We start from the raw sequence: 20,310 nt of genomic DNA, 5'->3' as shown, positions 1-20,310 counted from the left end.
CTTGCAAATGGTATACAAAAATCCTGCAGTTTGCCTAGATAGTTAGCAGTCTCTAAAAATTCCACGATCCAGGATGGGCAAACATTGTTGGTGTGAACAATACTTGTATCAATATGCAAACATGCATTTGCAAAATTCTACCTCCATATTATTTTTCTGTCAAATAGTAGTTATTGATTCATCCTATAACTTAAGTAAATATTGCACAAATTATTTTAATTTGGTTTGTAGACAGCCACCCAATAAAATCTATGCCTCTCCACTCCGTCAAACTTATATCATTGTTAATAGATTAGACAATAATTTGTATTGACAAAGATAATTCATACTTCATCGATATGATAACACAATATTTTAGGAGAAAAATAATTTCACACAGAGAACTAAGTCACAGCAAAAGTCGGATTTTGCTTGTTGCCCAAATATACATGTAGTAAGTTATGAATAGGTAAAGTACCTATGAATCATCAACCAGGTGACTCCTTGGTGTGAAACATTGTGAATGTCCAATAAGACATTAAATGGTAATTTGGGAAGGCACACAAAAAGTATATCTGAAAAAAAAAAATGAGGTACTGAAAGAGAGTCTTCTGCCAATTCAGATTAGTAAGTATTGGCTGGTCACGATTTGCTGGTGTATGTGTACCAGTCAACAACACAATATATACACACAAATTGATTGGTGGGCCTAAAAAGACACCATCACAAAATTGGATGCCTGGGACTCACACACACACACACACACACACACACATACAGCCACGTGATACATATATCACATCATGGCGTCAAATCCGATTCGGCAAGCTGCAGGCTGAGGAATGTATAGTACAGGTAGTAGAGATGTCACCCTTTTGGTCGCCATTAATGTATCCAACAAAAGAGGCCTTTGTTGTTACTGTTTTCATCCAACAGGTTACGAAAGCTTGGACATCGCTTGGTCAGCAGTCAAGAACGGGTCACCCATTGGAAGTTCTTCACAAAGTCCCATCTGTTTCACTCACTCATCTTAGCAGAGCAAAAGTTCCGTGGGTGCACTTGATCTGAGACCTCTGATTTCTTCACATCGATGGTTGATCCTCCCCCAGTCTTCTCATTCAAAGCTAACACTTTCTCAAGTGAATAGCTAGCTATTGGGAAGATTCTGTATCACCCATAGAGAAAATAGTCCTCTCTTTAAAAACACATACACATCACACCGTAAGGCCCTGTATGGTGACATGATTTCAGGTAGATATTTTTGTGTCAGTGCTGATTAGATTCTTCCGGCAGCAAGGCAAGAAAGAGGGAGGAAGGAATGCAGATGGAGAGAGCCCTCTACGTGTTGATGATGAGAGGATGTTTGTCCGAGACCTGGTCAATCCAAAGTCCATTGTCCAGGTAGCTGTCCACGCAGATTGTGTAGCTGTCGATAAAGGTTTCCCTGACTTGCGGAGACTCTGGTTCGAGTAGGACAGATGCATTGATGGACACAGCACCGTTTTGTAGCATCTTGGGTCCAGATGACTCGGGGTCAGAACTATCCGCTTCTTTGTCGCCAAAGTAGATCCATGGTTTCCTCCGTCTACAACAACAAAAGAGATCACACAAAAACTGATGAGAAGCTTGTTCCAGTGAGTTTAGAGTTACAGAGTCTGAACAGTCACTCCTTCATTTAACATTTTCTTCTAATCATGTGTAATAGGCCTACCACTTGTAGGCAAAAGTTTTTCAGTGAACATAATATGCACCTTTGTGGATATATATAATCCCATTACAATCAACACTTTTCTGACCATTAAGATGAATGCACATACAAAATTAATGTAAAACTTCAAAAATCATGATATATCTTTGTCATCTTTATTCATTTTGATAACCAGTTATGGAGACTCAAAGGAAACCATGGCAACCAAAGAATTGTACCCACCCTTTGCCACACTGGTACTCCCACAAGCAGAAGGCACCGAACCAGATAACAACCGAGAAACAGCACAAAGCAAAGACAGTCGCTGCCCAGTCAAAGCCGTATGTGTCCTTCAGCACACCTCCAAGCACTGGCCCAAGGAAGTTGCTAAAATTAGAAGCCAAACATAAGTCATATATATATATAATTCAGTTAGCCTTACTTGGATCAAACGCTTAATTTTTCCTGTTATAATCTGCATGAATATCATGAAAACCTATTTCCAATGTGATTACAGATTCACACATTGGAAATAGGTTTTCATGACATGAGACAACTGTATCACATTTGGGAGAACTGTGACATATGCTTAAGAGCATCTTGTGACACATTGCTTTACCCACAATACCAGAGTCTGTTAACCTTGGCATTTAAATGGTAATGCTTCAGTAATATTAGTGGCATCAGGCCTTCTGGCAACCAGTGGCAACAACAAAGAGGTTACCCTGGTAACATAATACCATGATTGTCATTTTTAATTGTTTTTGCTATTACTTTATCAAGTATCCACATTTTGCATGCCTGCGAGATCTTTAGAATAATGATTTTATCAGATAGCCTGGTTATTAATTAAGCATATTTCTATAAATTTAAGCAGTGAGCACCTCCTTGTCTGTAATGCTGACATCAATAGCATTGTCCAAACCTTATCAGTAATCATTTTTACACCAATTTCTTGTATTCCTGAACCTAAAATATGTATGATATTTTTATTCAGATAGAGTGACTTGATTGTTCCTATCTAATTTGCTTATGATTGGGCTGCTCATTACTTGCTGTTGAAACAGTTTTGTGACAGTATCAATCAGTATGGTTGGTTCCTAGTCCAGTGCATGCAGATAATGGTATACACTACTCTAGAATGCATGCAAGCAAAAGTTGTGTGAAGACATTGATCTCTTTTAGAAAATGTGTAATACATACCCAAGGTTGAAGCATCCTCCAAACACACCAGATGTAAGACCATTCGTTGACATGTCTTCGGGGAAACCATACCACCTGAAAAAAATGATAAGGAATATATTCAAACATATAGATATGTTTTTGTAGAACTACAGTATCATTAATGCCATTGATTAAGTGAATATATGTTATAACTTTAATCATGCTTTGATATACCATGATGACATCATGTCTGTACCTCAGTCATTAAGTAATGTTCAATATTTATATAGCACCCTTTCCACTGGATACAAAGCAATTTACATTTTGGCACTGTACCAGGATTTTTGGCTCTGGTTGAACAGTCACTTGATATTCACACTACCATCAATAGGAAGTTATTCATTCTGGATGGATGATACAAAGAAATATGACCACATTTTTCCTGTAGTAAGCAACCATCATGTGCGTTCACTCACAACTTGAAAGCATTTTGAATTGCAGTATGAACACTACTTGGCCTCATTTCAGGATGCTCTCATTCAAGCTATCATTTAATGGAATAAGTTTGAAATTGTGAAGTGAGAACTGAGTTTTATCACTCACTCATATATATTACACACAACAGAGTTAACAAGATGTTTGTCTTGGTCATTTAAATTTACAATAGATTTTCTTTTTTAAATAAAATTATTCTTTATTTTGAAATACTTCTTTACTTCATTCTTTTTAACAAACAATACAATTTAGAAATAAAAAAAAAAGAAACAACTTTATAGCACTTGATAAAGAATTTGTATCCTATGAGTGGTATGCCATGACAATAATCATGCCTCCTACATTAACTTAAACATTATGAAGCCTATTGTCTTTGACTCCTGAAATAAGATTTAAACAAATCAAGATTAAAGGGGCAAAGTAGGCCTACCTGGCAGTCACAAGCAAATCAAGAAAGATAGGCGTGCAGGCACAGCCGATGGAGACGCCAATCATACAGAGAGAGATGACCACTATCCACAAACTGTTGTAAGACCTGGTAGACAGGAAGAGTTGATGAAAAATAAAACCTCTTGAAATAACACATCTTAATTCATGATGACAACTATTTAAAGCAAGGTGACAATGATAATGACATCTGGTAATAATAATCTGGGCCTTGATTACATTGATTAAACTATACTGATTTATATGATAATACTGATGATTGATACTGTAGATCTACATTTCATTTCATTTAGAACTTTTTAATTAAACCGTTGAGGACGAATCCCGAGTATACTCGGGCAAGTGTCAATGGGAAATGCGTGTTGCAGCAAAATCAAACTGTCCTCAATGGGTTAACAAAATCATACAAAGACAATACATAGACAAAATATGCTGAGAGTAAGTGTACATTTTAAATTTGTGATACAAATAGGTATAATGTAATACAGGCCTTTCCCAATTAAAGGGCAATATAAATTGTATTTTCTATTATTAAATGTTTGATTGGGTTGCAAGGCTTGACACTAAAAGCAAAGCTTGAAAGCATGACAATCCAATTTCTGATTCAAGCATATGAATTTATGAACATCCAGAAATGAGAGCTCTTCCCATGTCCCAAGAAGGATGAAAAAAGACTTACTGTGGGATATGTAAGATTGGGGCGGGGCCGAGGAGCAGGTAGGCCACACCAAGGAAGAAGAAACCAACCAGTGTCATTAGTCTGGTCCTTCCCTGCAAATGTGAGAGAAATATACCAGTAGAGGATTAATTCTAAATCGCCAACAAGGCACTGGAAATTCACCATACTTTTATACTTTTCATAATTGCCTAGAATTAAAATGGAAATATGATATGAACAGTTATAATGTAATTGAACACAAAGTACATGTACAAGTGGTAGTATACAATTTATTTTCCACAGTGTAGGTGAATAGGGTGTCACATGCTATAGCCATAAAATCAAATTATCGAACACCTGTCTTTACAAACCAATATATCTGATTTCCTTCAGAAAAACACATTGTAAGTAATTAGACCTGTATACAAAGACTGTATGCATGACTGTTACTGATTGTTCAAAGTTGTTAAATTTTCAATAAAGACATGTGGAATAGCAGTATGTAAACAGAAAACATAACAAGCAATTATGAAATTATATAATCTACACAAGAAAAAAATTTTACATGAGCCCTCTTTGAAGATTTCATATTTTCGAAAATATAGCATCTTAATCTCTACATACCGTTCTGTCGGAGAGGTAACCCCAAAGAGGCATGGTGATGGCATAGAGTCCTCCAATAAGGAGAAAGAATGTTCCTGCCACTGGAGTACTCACACCAAGCTGGATTAGAAAAGAAAAGAAACAAAGAATATATAGAATATTTAAATGAATGATTATTGTATCAAGTTCATTCACAGAGAATATTTTCCATGAAAATAGTGGTTGGGTTTGTCTAATCAACTGAAACTTTTAGCTACATTCTTTGCAGCACTGGTCTTCAACCGGTCTATGCATTTCAAGAACCATCATAAGCTTTGTTAAATATTCAATATGGACAGGAAAGGTCATGTTGTTTGATGATGATAACATTGTAAAAAGTGTGATCCATGAATTCTTTGTTACTCAGTAGCCATTAAAAAAAGGCAGTAGTAATTAAAAAGAAAAACAAAAAAAAAAAACACACAAAGCTTATACTGCAAGCTCAAAGGCTGAATGTGGATGAGTCTTCAGGATAAAAAGTATTCAAACTATTTTTCTTTTCTTTTTTTACCCACTTTCATTTTAACAAAGTTACAGACAACGTAGAAGAAAGTTTTTTTTTTTTTTCTTTTAGGTTGAACTTGCAGAATGAACACATGTTCATGTCTTTTCCTGAAGATGAAGATCCTTTCATAGATAAGAAAGCTTCCAAGAAGCACTCATTGTTGTCAGACATATCTTTGCCCTATAGCTAACACAGAACACATCTGTCCACACGAGGTTGCCTGCCACTCATTACCCTGGGGATTTCTCTGCATGCATGTCGCATTTTGCCGTATCCTGTTTACACCAAGCTAAAGCGACTTTCTTGGAGGTCAGCAAAGAAGACGAGGAAAGATGTGCTCTCAATATTCTCCTTTTCACAGATGGCAGATCTTTCCTCTTTTTTTTTTTTTTTTTTTCAAAGACCTACTCATATCACTAGAGTTCATCTTTGGTTGGTTAACCCGTTGAAGACGAGTCTCGAGTATACTCAGGCAGTTGTCTATGGGAAATGCGTGTTGTAGCAAAATCAGTCCGTTCTCAACGGGTTGATAAAACCAGAGTATTTTTCATTGAATGATATTAAGATCAACAAGTAGCTTTACTAATTGTATACCCATAATTGTTTTTTTTTTTCATACTTTTCCATTCAATTCATTTAGATACTGTCAATGATAGTTTTCAGGCATTTGACAGTATTCATATGATGAAATATTATTGCTTGCTACAAATAAAAAATCAATCACAACTATAGATTTCATTCGAAAAGTCAGCTCTGCTCCTACAAATACCTACTGTTTTGTGCATATACCTAACAAATTTCTCAACACAAAAACAAAATCTTGTTGCTATGATACAATTATGAAAACAATCAACTGCTAGAGTAGCCAAGAAATTTGTGTCATTATTTCCACACATGCTGTGATGATGTCCTTTTTCTCTCAAATTTCCCTGAAAAAAAATAAAATGAAAACATATCATGACATCATCCCAGGTCAAAGCCTCCATGGCGCCTTTGGAAAGGATGCAGGGAAAAAAGATGAAAAAATATGCTAGCCATACAGAGTTGCCAAAATATCTTGGCACTAAATGGAAGACCACTGTCAGCAATGATTCTCGATCAGTCGCTTGACTCGAGACGATGCTGTCCCTTTCACTAACTGGAGAGGGCAGGCAACCCTGACGGTTGTGAACTCGTCACAGGAGATATGAATCATGGTACGAAACTGATGGAATCCCCAAACAGGGGGCTCTCCTAAATGACAAATGGTGTTGGAAAATCTCCGATGTGACAGGATTACGCATTGCAATTTTTCCAAGTTAGGGAAAGAATAAGAAAAAAAAAGTTGTAGGCGGCTGTTGAAGCCACCGACGCCGCAAGAATCCTGAGCACCAATTGCTTTAAAAAGATTACCAAAAAAAAAAAATAAATAAAAGAAAATGGGCTCTAGACACTGTGTCAGCTATACTTTTACCGTGACTGGCTGCTATAGTGTGTCTAGTGTGTGCTTGTATGTGTGTGTGTGTGTGTGTGTGTGTGTGAGGGGGCATATGGCACCTATATTTCTGAAGCTTTTGACTCCATGCCACACCACATGGTGACATATTTCTTATTGTATGCACAAGTACAAATAGTATTATTGACTACCTTAGGTTTACTAAAAAAAAAAAAAAAAAAAAACAGCCCTCCCGTGGGACTTACACATTTGTTAGAGAGTGGAAATTGCTACAGACTTGGAAGGATGTGTTCACTTATCCAGTGAGTCAAATAACATCACATCCTCTGCTTTCATTCATTCACTCTCAGACTATTTGTCGCCAACATTTTTTTTTTTGTCTAACGTTTTTGTAACTTAAACTGAGATCTTATCATTTAAACAGCCCTCTCAGATAGCAATTATTCTTGATCATGCTGCTAAATCTGAGAATAAATATGACTCTCCAGTTAACACATGTAAAAAAAATAAGCTTGTATTGCATCCACATTAATTAGCAAAAATAAGGTGATTAATTTGCATGCATATATGCATCCCACCAGCAAAAATAATACTCCTATTATACTGTAAGGCTTGTTTTTCTCTTAATTTCAGGTTCTTGAATTTGTGATTAAATTTGTGATTCTTAGTTTGTTTGTTTGTTTGTTTGGTGTAGTTTTTGTTTTGTTTTGTTTTTTCAACACACAATCAAAGGATAATTTGTTCAAATTACCACTGGTTTACTGAGAGTTGAGGGAATACTAAGACTGCTGTACTTTCAATCAGGAGACCCTGCCTGGTGTAAACATTTCACCCTGGAGTAAGAAGTGACTACCTGACAATGCTCTTACATCAATAACAACGCAATAATAACTGCACAGGACTGTCTGAAAGAGTAGTGGCAACATCGAAGGGGCTACCCTGGGTAAATCAAACCATATTGTTATTATTTATTGTAACCTACATGGTGCCAGATTCATTCACCATCACGAGGAGTTGCCTTCCTGGCTTGGCTGAAGCAGGGAGGTTAGTCTCACCTCCCTGCATGCCTCCCTGGCTGAAGTCAAAGATTAATCACGCAGTAAGAGCCATGCAGGCAAGAAATGCAGAGTATTCCTGAGTGGTCCTCATGATCTGACCACAATTACAAATTCTACCATCAGTAACCGCTTCTAATCTGCTAAACTTGTTTTCCAGCCTAATCATCTAAATACACCGCCACACCCACGTTATTGTTATTCCTCAACTAATCGCCTATTCATATTAAAAATGAAAATAATGATAATGATGACAATAATGAATATAGTACTACTACTCTACTATTACTACTACTACTACTACTACTACTACTACTACTACTACTACTGATAATGATGATGATAATAATAATAATGATAATAATCATCATCATCATCATCATCATAATCATAATAATGATATGATAGCTATAATAGACTAAGAATAATGATAACATTAGTATAAATTTTTAAAGTTCACATTCTACCTACACGTAGGTCCTAAATCAGTATTGCTGAGAGAAAATGATGAGTTGACTATCCTGATTATACAAATGGCCTTGCGATCAGATCCTTGATCGAACACTCTCTAAAGTACTAATTCTAATTCTATAGAGGGATTTAGGAATGAAACAACTCAATTCTCTCTGTTTAATATTGAGAATAAATATAAACAGTCCCATAGCTGCTGATTCCTTGCAGTAATGCAGGACCAGAAGAACTATGTAGCACATCAAGAGAAAAATATGTGCAGCAGAGCACTATAAGTAATACTGTGCATCCTCGTTTACGAGGGTAGTGGCAGTTATTAAGTGTAGAATGTCACCTGACACAGTTCATTAAGTCTTGACATCAACAAGAACAAGATGCAATGGTGTGTACTCACACTCTTGAGATGAAGGGAAAGAGTAGAATCCAGTAGGGTATAGGTTGTTGAACCCACAAGTATCGCTAGGATCATTGGCCACACAGCTGGAATCATCATCAGACGCAGGATAGAGCCCGGCCTAGTGCTTTCCTTGGGTAGAACTGTAGTATAAACACCAATAAAATAGATAGGGTCACATCACATGTACAGAGATAAGGCCTTTTTGTCTTTCAACTGTCTTGGAGCTACAAGATGATAGCAGACAGGTCCAGTCTGAACTATCTGCAGTGCATGTATGGGAAATCACCTCACAATAAAACTTCAACAAAATCTAAACAATAGAAGCACTGGATTATAAAATAAGTTCATAACCAACCAAAGACATCTAGATGAGAACAGACTTGAATAGGTTTAAAATACACTCTTTCTATAGTTATATTATATTTTTTGTATATTTATACCTGTAGGCCATAAGTTTGAAAAAAAAAATATATGATGATTATACAGAATTGATTACAGAAACATTTGCAGCACATCTCTGCTCTGACAAAGAACAGTTTCATATGCAGGACCAATAAACTTTTAAAATTGGAAGAAAAGAAAAACACATCAGACAATGAAATCCAGATCAAGAGTATCATATCTGCCTCTTGTTTGAATAAAAAAGAGCCATATTTGCCCTGTAATCCGCTCTTCAAGAGGTTCAAGATTCTCATCCAGCAGATGTATATATGCCCAATATACCATTCTATATCTTTGAAAGTCACATATACAGATGAAATTGTGGTGTTATGTAGTAGAGGTTATTTTGTTTTGGTTTCAAATCTTCATATACACATCTTTTGGTAAACGTGGTGGCTGTTGATTGCATTTAATGACACTAAAGTGGAAGGGCATCACAAAGTCACTGCAATCAAGTGAAGAACAAACAAAGTAATTACGATCTTTAATGAAAGTTGTTTACCAGCACTTACAATGTCATTATGTTACCAGATGAAAGGGACAACCCTTTAATTACATTGTAATGTATTTGCACTGTGAATGGTCTATCCTGTGTTGTGGAGTTTCATTTCCTGCCTGACGCACAGACTTACTCTCTTTGGGTAGCAAAAACATGACAATGATCAGAACAGTCAAATCGATGCCTCCGAGTACCAGGAAAGGGAGCTTGTATCCACCAATCTGAGGGGTTAAGAGCAAAGAAAAAGAGAATGACTAGACAGCCATTTTGTCAAGACCCTGGAGGAGAGAGCAAGTGGTTGCTAGGAGACCACATCCAATCATCCAAAACTCTGGCAGTATTCACAAGCATGCCATGCAAAACATACATGAGACACCTGTCACTGTGTCATACATGATTTAATCGCTTTGACCACATACTGACATAAGCAATTCTTGTAACAAGATTCTCAAGGTAGTATTAGGGGCGAGATAGTATTATACAGGCAAGTGACTGTAATGGAGTTACACTATGTATAGAACCGTTGTGTAAAGTTCCTGTCCCAACTTTCTGTCAACTTTTATGATTGGATCTGCATTACAGAAGGAAATATCATACAGTGTTTCACATCCTTTCATCCTGTATATATGAACATTGTTTCTGCTATTAAATCCTATACTTCTTCAATAAAAATGACACATTGACTTGATCCTATGATTCCGAAAGCCAATGCAAAGGAAAACAAGTATTGTTATCATGTTTTAATCTACTCATGAATCACTATGTTGTACATGAAATAATGATCAATTAATATATTCATGATTTTTTTCTTTTGATTTCATTAGGTGACGATGTAATTGAGATGGAATATACTGGCATATCAAAAATACAAGAAGCAGTTTGGAGGAAATTATTACCTTGTAGAACAAACTTCCAAGTGCTGGGCCAATCATGAGCCCGAGACCATTGAACATTTCCATGGTTCCCTGTTAACAGTCAAAAAAGAAAAGAAAGAAACATTATTACCATGAACATTATGAGCTTTAAAGTACTGGTATATATTTGGGAAGGATGGCTGGAAGAGGCCAACCCTACACCCAAACTCAAATGCTATAACTCAGCCACAGAAAACCATTCAACATTTCCATGGTTCCCTGTTAAACAGCCCAAAAAAAAAAAAAAAAAAAAAAAAAGGAAAAGAAAATTGCTATAGAAATAGCTTTAAAGTCTATATTTAGAGAGAATGAATGGAAGAGACCAACCCTACACCAAAACTCAAATGCTATAAACTCAGCCACAATAAAAAAAAAAAAGAAAGTGTTCTGCAATGCAATTATATATACAATGCAGACTTCCTGTTGGTTTCCTGAGCGCCACACATTTCCTGCACACCACAGTTCACTTCCTACATCCGCTACCTGCCCCACCTACCGGTGAATGGTAGGATGCGGTACCAAAAAGGGGTCTCCGATAAGGACCCGGTGCCTTCTTGGATTAGCACACAGGTGTGTGGGTTTGGTATGAGCTTAGACACACTTAATTCTCCTCTCAGAAACAGACAGACAATCTAGAAAACAGGAATTACGCAATATGCACACTAATTGACTGACTCAAATCCGGCGGAATTCCACATTATAATGAAAGCTTGGTTGGCTCAATATATTCACAGGATATACCACTGCAATGCTACCTTGAAATGATGAAATGAACATACTTTCTGATAAAAAGTTGCACTAATGTTTTTTCAATGATTAATACTGCTGTATATGAGCATCCATACTTCCTACTTGCTAAAACAAACAAACAAACAAACAAACAAACCAACAACAACTATTCCAGCCAATTAACGCAGTAGTACAGTGAAGGGCACACTAGGCCATGAAATCAAATGAACAAACATAAGTAGGCCTATGGTAAGGATTTGTATTTAAAATTGCCATTCTTATGCCAACACAGTCATGATATTTCTTCTTGTTCTCTGATATGTTTCATTACAGTACCTCAGCAAGCCTTTACATCATTGATTAAAGTATTCATGAACTCCCTCAAGACATTCATAAGAGAGATTTTCAGGAGTTGAGTGGATCTTTTAGAACACATTAATGCTACTGCAAAACCTAAAAACATGATTGTGTCAAAGTATTTTCCTTACAGTCATCTGAGTGACCCTGTCAGGGAACATTGTTGCCACGATGGTCAGGCATGCCGTGAGGGCAGCAGACGAACCTATGGCCTCGATGCTCCGGAGCACAAAGCAGAACGTGATGAACGTTGTTTTGTCATCTATCTCATCTAGCACTCTATGAGATAGCAACAGAGAAAGAACCAAAAATGAAGTGAATTTTAGGCAAGAACATTTTAGCAACATAAAATGAAAATTGACCTCAGAGGATTATTGGAAAGACAAGAATACAGTGTGTGGGGGAGGAAGGAAAAAAAAATCACAACTGATGTGAAAATCACTTCTTACATTCATGTGAAGCTAAAAAGCAAAACAACACACTTCTTATCTCAAAGGTAATAATCAGTCCCAGGTAATCAATTCATAGACTTTGCCCATCTGTTCCCCTTTATAAACCATATAGTGACAGCAAACCAAACTAATCACTCTTCACAAATAGATGATATGCACTAACAGTGCTGATTACTGTAGCATAGAGGCAAATTACTTTACACAAACTGGGCTGATAGACTATTTGAACTTGTGTTCCATGGTTATGGGTGATATCCATGAACTTCCAAGCAAATAAGGATTTTAGATAACATATAGACAGGACCTATAACATAAAGTGAATACATGGTGAGCATTTAAATGTGGTATTTTCAGATGAAAAATATCAAAGGGTTCCTTGAACTCTCTCTCTCAAAAAAAAAAAAAAAATAATCAAAGCAAAACCAGTGAAGTTTGCAAAGCAGATTTGTTTGGTAGAGATGTACCAATATCTAACTCATGCTTCCATAGTTACAATTAAGTTCAAAATTGTTTTACCTGCCAGAAGGCAATCGATAAATTACTGTATGTGGAAAAATGCTCTTAGAAATTCTGAATCCTTACCCAAAGAGAATGTTGCATCCTGCACAAACAAACGTTCCGCTGAAGAAGAGGAATTTGGGGCCAAGCACACCAACCTTTTAAACAAGAATGAAATAAAACATGGCATGTTAGATGCTTTACTAAATGCAATTTTCACTTTGCCCTCTTCTCTTTAATCTATATAGACAAACTTGAATCAATATCATAGTATTAAGTCTATCAAGAAGAAAAAAAAAAGAAGGTCATATTCATCTGGCAACTTGTATATATATTATCTTACAACCATTACAACAGAACCAGCTCTATATTTGTACTTAGATACAGTTATAGATCAATAGTCAATTCTTCCGGTTTTCTCATACAGTGTGCATTTAGAGTATAAATTTGGAGCAGCAGTGCTGTGTGATACCAGTACAAATATCAAGGAGCTACTTCTTCCTTGCTGCGTTGGAGTATATATTTTGTAGTCATGTTGGCTTGGTTGACCACCTGATACTTGATCCACCACTCATCTGCCCACTCTGGCAATGGTAATATATCAACTAGGAAGAGATCATTGAGGACACCCACCCTGGGGTGTGATTCAGGGCATTTTAAAATGGGTGTGTTCCTGATGATGTAATGTACCTCAAACAAAGACACATCATGGATATGTTTCAACACAGCTCTAAAAGTAGCTAAATCTCCATTTCTGCGACCATGGCGACTAATTCCAGTCCAATCACAAAAATATTGATATACAAGATTAGAAGTGGAATGATCTAACATGTATATAGCATATATGCAAATACAATATTATTTTCACTTGTAAGTTAAGTTTCTTGGTCTCAAACAAAATTAAGATGTAAAGATTTAGAAGTACAGCTCTAAATTACAGCACTTACATATTTTCCAATGATTGGGGAAGAGAGAAAGCCAACGAGGGCATACACTCCAAAGACAAGGCCACTGACTGTTGTTGAAACACCTTTCTTGGCTGCCTATTGGAAGGAAGAGGTGGACACAAAATGCAAAATATTCTAAGCATTTCCTTCCAAATGTAGATGAAATCTTGATAGATCTATGCTGGCATCATGTGTGGATATTATCAAGTACATGATAAGTTTCTTAATGTTCTTTACTTTATTGTGACCAATAAACTACCAAGAGAACTCTGATACATTCTCATTTGCTAAGTTGACTGGTTATTTATATAATTTTTTTTTTAATGTTATATAATTATTATGGTCTGTAGAACAAACATTTTTTTTTTTCACATAATGCAATTATCTTTTTTATTCCATGTACGTATGATTTTTTTTTTAATGCGGACAAATGCAGTTGATGATTCGTTCCTTTTTGTGTAGTATATGATTAAAGTATTTTGATCATTGCATGTAAATCAGACACAATTCAGCCATTGGGCTGCCAAGTTTGAAAATAAATAAACCTATTTAATCAAAAATAATTAATTAAAAAATTAACCGTCTCTTTTATTTTAATCATTGCATGTAAATCAGACACAATTCATACATTGGGCTGCCAAGTTTGATAATAAATAAACCTATTTAATTCAAAATAATTAATTAAAAAATTAACCATCTTTATCACTGATGACTGACTATCACTTTGTTAGACAGTCCAGCTGAGAACTACAAAACATGGTCATAGATTAAATGATGATTAGACTCTCTGTGTTTTTCCTTGTCATGTATCGCACACATTTCCTTCCTCATAGAGACAAGTGAAGACTGAGGGAAGCAATTATTACCAGGAAGTCATAATATAGGTACTTTGGCCATGAGGGAATATGCAAAAAGCTGGCCTAGCATCATCAAGTCTACTTTATTAGTAGAGCAGCCAACCAGTTTCCTATCCCCCTGCTATACAGCACACAAGGGTCTACTACATACTGATGCAATCCACACTCAAGTATCACGCCTCTCAAAATAATAGGCATATTGTTGTTTGAAGCACATTTTCTCATTTAATCAAGCCTATAATAAAAATAAATGTCTCAATTTCAAAACCCATAGAATAGGAAGCTAAAGTAATAGATTAAAAAGTGTGTCCATTTGAAGGGTTTGTTTGCAAAAACCGATAAGTCCATTTTTGAAGATTTTGAAGTACGATCTCTGTCATAAAGTACAAAATAATACCTTTTAAATGATATATTGGTCACTACATATAAAGGTATATTTTTGAAGTTATGGTCAAAAGAAGCAAAAATTTTCCTATTATTCTCTTTATTTTTCTTGACCTTTAATCGCAAATATCTCCATTTGGCAAATATGGACTTATCGGTTTTTGCAAACAAACTCTTCATTTCTTTTTCTATCACTGCTTCCTTCTATGTATCATTTTGAGTGGTTGGGGAGCTTTTATCACTGTAGGTGATAATGAGTGCTGCAACCAACATCTGAAAAAAAAAATGAATCTTTTTCATTTATAGAGGAAAACAACCCAGAAACTTACTACATCAGATGGCAGTTTCACAAAGAAATCACACAATAACTGGGGGTTAATTGTTCTTGACAAAAAATAACTGTTTTTTTGTCTTGTTCACTTGGTATCCTCTTCCAAAATTGCTGATATGTGCAAGCATATAAATAAAACATTGTAAGAGTCATTTTTCCCCACTGCCATTGGAAAAATGTGGCAATTATGAACAGGTAAGTATGATTTTGCAAATTTCTGCTGATAGCTGATAGCTTACCTCGATGGGAAAAAATGGAGCCAGTACTGAATACAGCATCAGATCAGCAATAGACACAGCGGCAAGTCCAGCATATACCATCTTATCCCTCCTAGATGTAGGAGCATAATTCCTTTTGCCCTTTTTAGCACCTTCATCTTCCTTGGAGTCCACCACTGTCTCAATGCAGTCCTCCTCATTCTCAACTACGGCACGGTTGCCTAGCAATGTGTATCCATCTGCCTCCTTGGAAAAACTCCCTGATATGGATGATACTCCATCGCATACTATGATCCCGGAAGCTTTGGAGTTGTTGCTGTTGTGATTTTCCATGGCGAGTTGTGTAGTTTCCATCAAAGATTTGCAGTCAAATTCTGAAAGGGGGCAAATCATTTATACACGAAATTTCAGTTGGGAATCTTCCACAGTGAACAATTTAAATATGGCAGAGACAGAATTAAATCTTCACTGTAAAAGTATGTAAAGCATCTGCACTTACTATTTTAGTATTCAGGCTGAAATGTAAAAGATGTAAAGTAACATTATAAATACACTGAAATAAGCAATGACTTTATGAACACAGAAGAAATATAAAATCATGATTTGTACTGTCCAGGTTACAGCAAGTATTTTATATTACTACAACATCACCAACTTGCATGAAGTTACTGCAAAATTTTAATCTCATAAGATTAGTTCGGAAATATACAGTAGTAATATATATGCTACACCTATCTCCCTCATCTACTGCAACGATATTATGCAAGCCAAAAAACACTGCTTTTTCTAACAAATTCAAAATAGAAATATGTATTTCTATTTCACGATGATGAACACAGGGGAAAAAAAAAAACATATCCAGAAGGAAACTCACATCGAGCAGAGAGCAAGATTTCGAGCTGTCACGCTAAATTTGTCGATATCATTGATGGATAAATCAACGCGTATCACGTTTATATACCCTCACGTCAAATTATTATTGCGACATCGCCCGGACATCAAACGGAGAAGAGCAAGAAGCAGAGAAAACAAAACAAAAGGACTATGCGACGATGGTAAGAGACCGAAGTTCAGCGGTTTGGTGGTGGGCGGCATGAAACCGGCGAAATCATGCTTCAGATGGTCTGATCGCACCCTATACCTCGTAAGTGTTGTTGTTATTTGACTCCTTCCAGTCCGCAGCTAGAATTCCTGTAATGATTTTTCGAAAAGTAAATCACCATGATTGGGCTGTCCCAACCTTTTTTGGATATACCAAAGCCCTATCCTGCAAACTTTTGGTACCGTACCAAGCGTTCCACTCTCTGCCACGACTTCCCGAAACTAGTTGAGCGGCTGAAATGGAAAGTATCGCTTGAAAGGACCAGGTTTATTCTTTGGGGATGCGCTCATCAGTGACGGCTCCCTACCGTCGGCCTTGAGCTATCGATTGTCACTCGTTCGGCAAGCAAGGGTAGCGCAGAGATCACGTACTTTGCAGTTGTTGTTGTTGGTGGATGGTTGGCTTCAGCGTTAGGATTTTACGTGCACGAAGTCTCTGTGTGAGACTCTGTGACATCAAGTTATGTGAGTCTCCTCTACTGCATACACAGCTAAGTGGCACTTGCTGCTTTTTTTGCGATAATGAGAAAAAACTACACAAATTTCACTCATACGCGCCCATAGAGTGCGATTTTCGTTTTTATAATATAGATATTCGTCAATTCTTCTTGAAAAAACTCATGACTCGACAGCCTAACAAAGTAACTGGCTTGGAGTCTGAAAGAAAAAGACTAGCTTTATACATACGGAAGGCTTAGGAAAATGCACACCAATTTTAGTGTTCTGGGTGATTTTTCTTTGATTTCGTTTCTTTCGCTTTGAGTGGTGTTAAAACTTTCAGAGTTTTAACGTCACGGTGAATATCGAAACCATAATATGGTAATAATCTAACTTTAATATTATTAAAGTTAGATTTTCTCGATCCCGACCATGTCATCCTTCGATAGAGGAATTGAATTTAGAATACATAATCACAATATATCTTTGCTAAACCATGGAGCTTCGTTGTAGCTCCATGGTTAAAATAAACGATGTCTGCTGCTGAAAGTCATTAGTTTTTAGAAAAGTGTATGATATAGTTTTCTGTGTGTATTTTGTTGTTTGTTTGTTTTGATATAGTTATGATAGTTTTGATATAGTTATGATATAGGTTTCTGTGTGTATTTTGTTGTTTGTTTGTTTTTCAATCCTAAGAATCTACTGTTCTTAAAAATCGTCTTTCTGAATGAGCTTTTGGCTAATGATATGCCGATAAAGTTTATCATGCGTCTTCCAAACGAAACTTTTTGACTATAATGAATGCTTAGCAAAACAAATTGTCTTCATGCTATATACGATTTTCGTATACGTGCTTGCTAAGTGTGCACGGCGTTCAAATCACGTGGAGTCAGTCATTATTACCATTCCATCCCTGTATCATTGAATCCATACAATGTAATTATTGTGTCGTAAATACAGAAGCCTTCTGAAGAAAAAAAGGAACGCGAATGGAAGCATAGCAACGCAGTGGTGACGTATTTATATAGACCGATTATAAGCTTAATAACATCGTATACGTTCAGAACAGGCGTTAAGTTTATTCTAGGAATGAAATTTTGATATGCAAATTCATTGATCATGCATGGAACATCTCTTTGGCTCTTTTACAGAAACTGATTTGCAAACAAACTGATAATAAATGATATTTGAGTTTTACCCTACCCCGCTCCACTTTGACATTTAATGTGTGCCATCGCAAGGACATGTTGAGCTTCACACATCACTAGTCTTCATTCACGAGTTAATCACTGGATTTTGAACGAGACACTCTTCAAGTGTTTGACACCGGTTTCTACACTATAGATATAACAATAAAGGTGATTAGCAGTGCAGTTATTTTCGTCACACTCATCTCTTGGCTGGAGATTTGCTTCATTGATCTGATCCAGGAAGAACTCTTGTCTCCTTCATCACGGTGTATATAGGCAATTTAACAATCTCGATTTAGATCGAAACCCTCAATCAAGACGCAGTATGCTCTATAGTGTCACCATCGCAGGTTGACAGGGATTGGGGTGATCAACAATAATTGAGTCGCTGGTATACTGAACGGAGGTGGAAGACAATCGTCATATAGGGCCAGAGGAAATGCAAACCAAAGAAATGCAAACCACGCTGTGCCAACTCCAGAACCTAAATCTGCATTTTTATTGTACACAACATGAGCCCAGAAAATTGGATTAATTGCATAATCCCATCAAAATAACCAAAACCATTTACACTTGTTACAAATATGATGAATAACAAACGACATTGCCAGAAAACAAACAAGTTATGCTCCATCTATAGGGGAATGTGCATCCCGATGCCTTTTGTTAATCATTTATACTTCTGCAATGATTGCCAGAATGAACCGGCAGAATCTTGGTTTGGAAAGTTGTGTGTGTGTGTGTGTGTGTGTGTGTGTGTGTGTGTGTGTGTGTGTGTGTGTGTGTGTGTTTATTTGTTTGATTTTTTTGGGCGTATCCCAATAGTAATCTGGAAGAAAACAGTATAGAAATATCATTAGAAAATATTTATGTTACATATTTAGATTGTGTGTGTGTTCTTTGGTTGTTGTTATTGTTGTTGTTTAGCAACATAAGTGACGGTCAGGGTATCTTGAATCATGGAGCTATACTCCGTGCATGAATCTATACAATTAAGTCAATATGTTTGCGCTGTATTTAGTCCCTTTAACCAGCCAGCTCATATCCACGGTCACATACCGGATCTATATGCTCGTTGCACGCCAAGCAGATGGACACAATATCAGACACTGACATGGTTTCTCTGATCACTCAGGCATCACCTCTAGTTTCAGGCTCCTGAAACCAAAATCTCTTTGAAGCTGATCTCCACCCGGAAACTCGATATTAATCCTGTCGATTTTGTAAAGAGACTTATAGCTGAATTGTCCTTTCGTGGAAGCTGTCCGAAGCTGTTGAGAACTCTGAATATCTTGCAACTGATTGACAAATTGCTCTTCATCGACGTAAATGCATACTATATTCGATGTTGAAGCATATCCATGATACAAAAAGCAAAAACAAACATGGGCATAGATACTCGAACATATTCCCACCGGAGCATATGTCCATTTTTTTAAAATCATGGTTATATCGGTATTTCACTTCGATGATGATTAAAGGACAAGTTCACCTTCATATACATGTGGATTGAGTGAAGGCAACAATATCAGTAGAACACATCAGTGAAAGTTTGGGGGAAATCCGACAATCCGTTCAAAAGTTATGAATTGTTAAAATATCTGTGCAATCACTGCTGGAGGAGAAGACTGCTACAGTGTATGATGTCACATGCGTACAACGATATAATGGAAAATAAAAAGAGAATTTCACAAAACTTGACTTTTTTAATAAAGTGCACATATTATCTTCGACTTGTTACTGACATATGTTAGGGGTAATGTTATTCCCCCTGACTTCTCAAAGAGAGAAGTCGAGTGTTCTTTTATTATGTGAGAAAAGTGAGAATATCTTGAATTTTCTTTATACTTTCTTTATATAGTTGTACTCATATGACATCACAAGCTCTAGTAGTCTTCTCATCCAGCCGTGACTGAGCAGAAACTTCAAAAATTCATAACTTTTGAACGGATTGTCCGATTTTCCTCAAACTCTCATTGATGTGTTCTACTAATATTGCTGCATTCACTCAACCCACAT

At 36.4% G+C, this 20,310-nt stretch overlaps 1 protein-coding gene across 1 annotated transcript; it reads right to left on the bottom strand.

The window, feature by feature from the left end:
• Positions 1 to 1,317: 1,317 nt before the first annotated feature.
• LOC140245735 (MFS-type transporter SLC18B1-like) lies at positions 1,318 to 15,895 on the bottom strand. Its single transcript, XM_072325268.1, has 13 exons — positions 15,584 to 15,895; positions 13,773 to 13,868; positions 12,910 to 12,983; positions 12,007 to 12,154; positions 10,772 to 10,840; positions 10,009 to 10,096; positions 8,933 to 9,075; positions 5,055 to 5,153; positions 4,452 to 4,543; positions 3,756 to 3,860; positions 2,870 to 2,944; positions 1,910 to 2,053; positions 1,318 to 1,564 (listed from the first exon to the last, which is right to left on the bottom strand). The coding sequence occupies exons 1-13, from the start codon at positions 15,893 to 15,895 to the stop codon at positions 1,318 to 1,320; spliced, it is 1,692 nt and encodes a 563-aa protein (XP_072181369.1).
• Between the last annotated feature and the right edge of the window lie 4,415 nt (positions 15,896 to 20,310).

This window comes from Diadema setosum, chromosome 2 (genome assembly GCF_964275005.1).
Source record: "Diadema setosum chromosome 2, eeDiaSeto1, whole genome shotgun sequence".
Lineage (NCBI taxonomy): Eukaryota > Metazoa > Echinodermata > Echinoidea > Diadematoida > Diadematidae > Diadema > Diadema setosum.
Note: the sequence above shows the minus strand (reverse complement) of the source record. Positions and strands in the feature narration are given on the sequence as shown.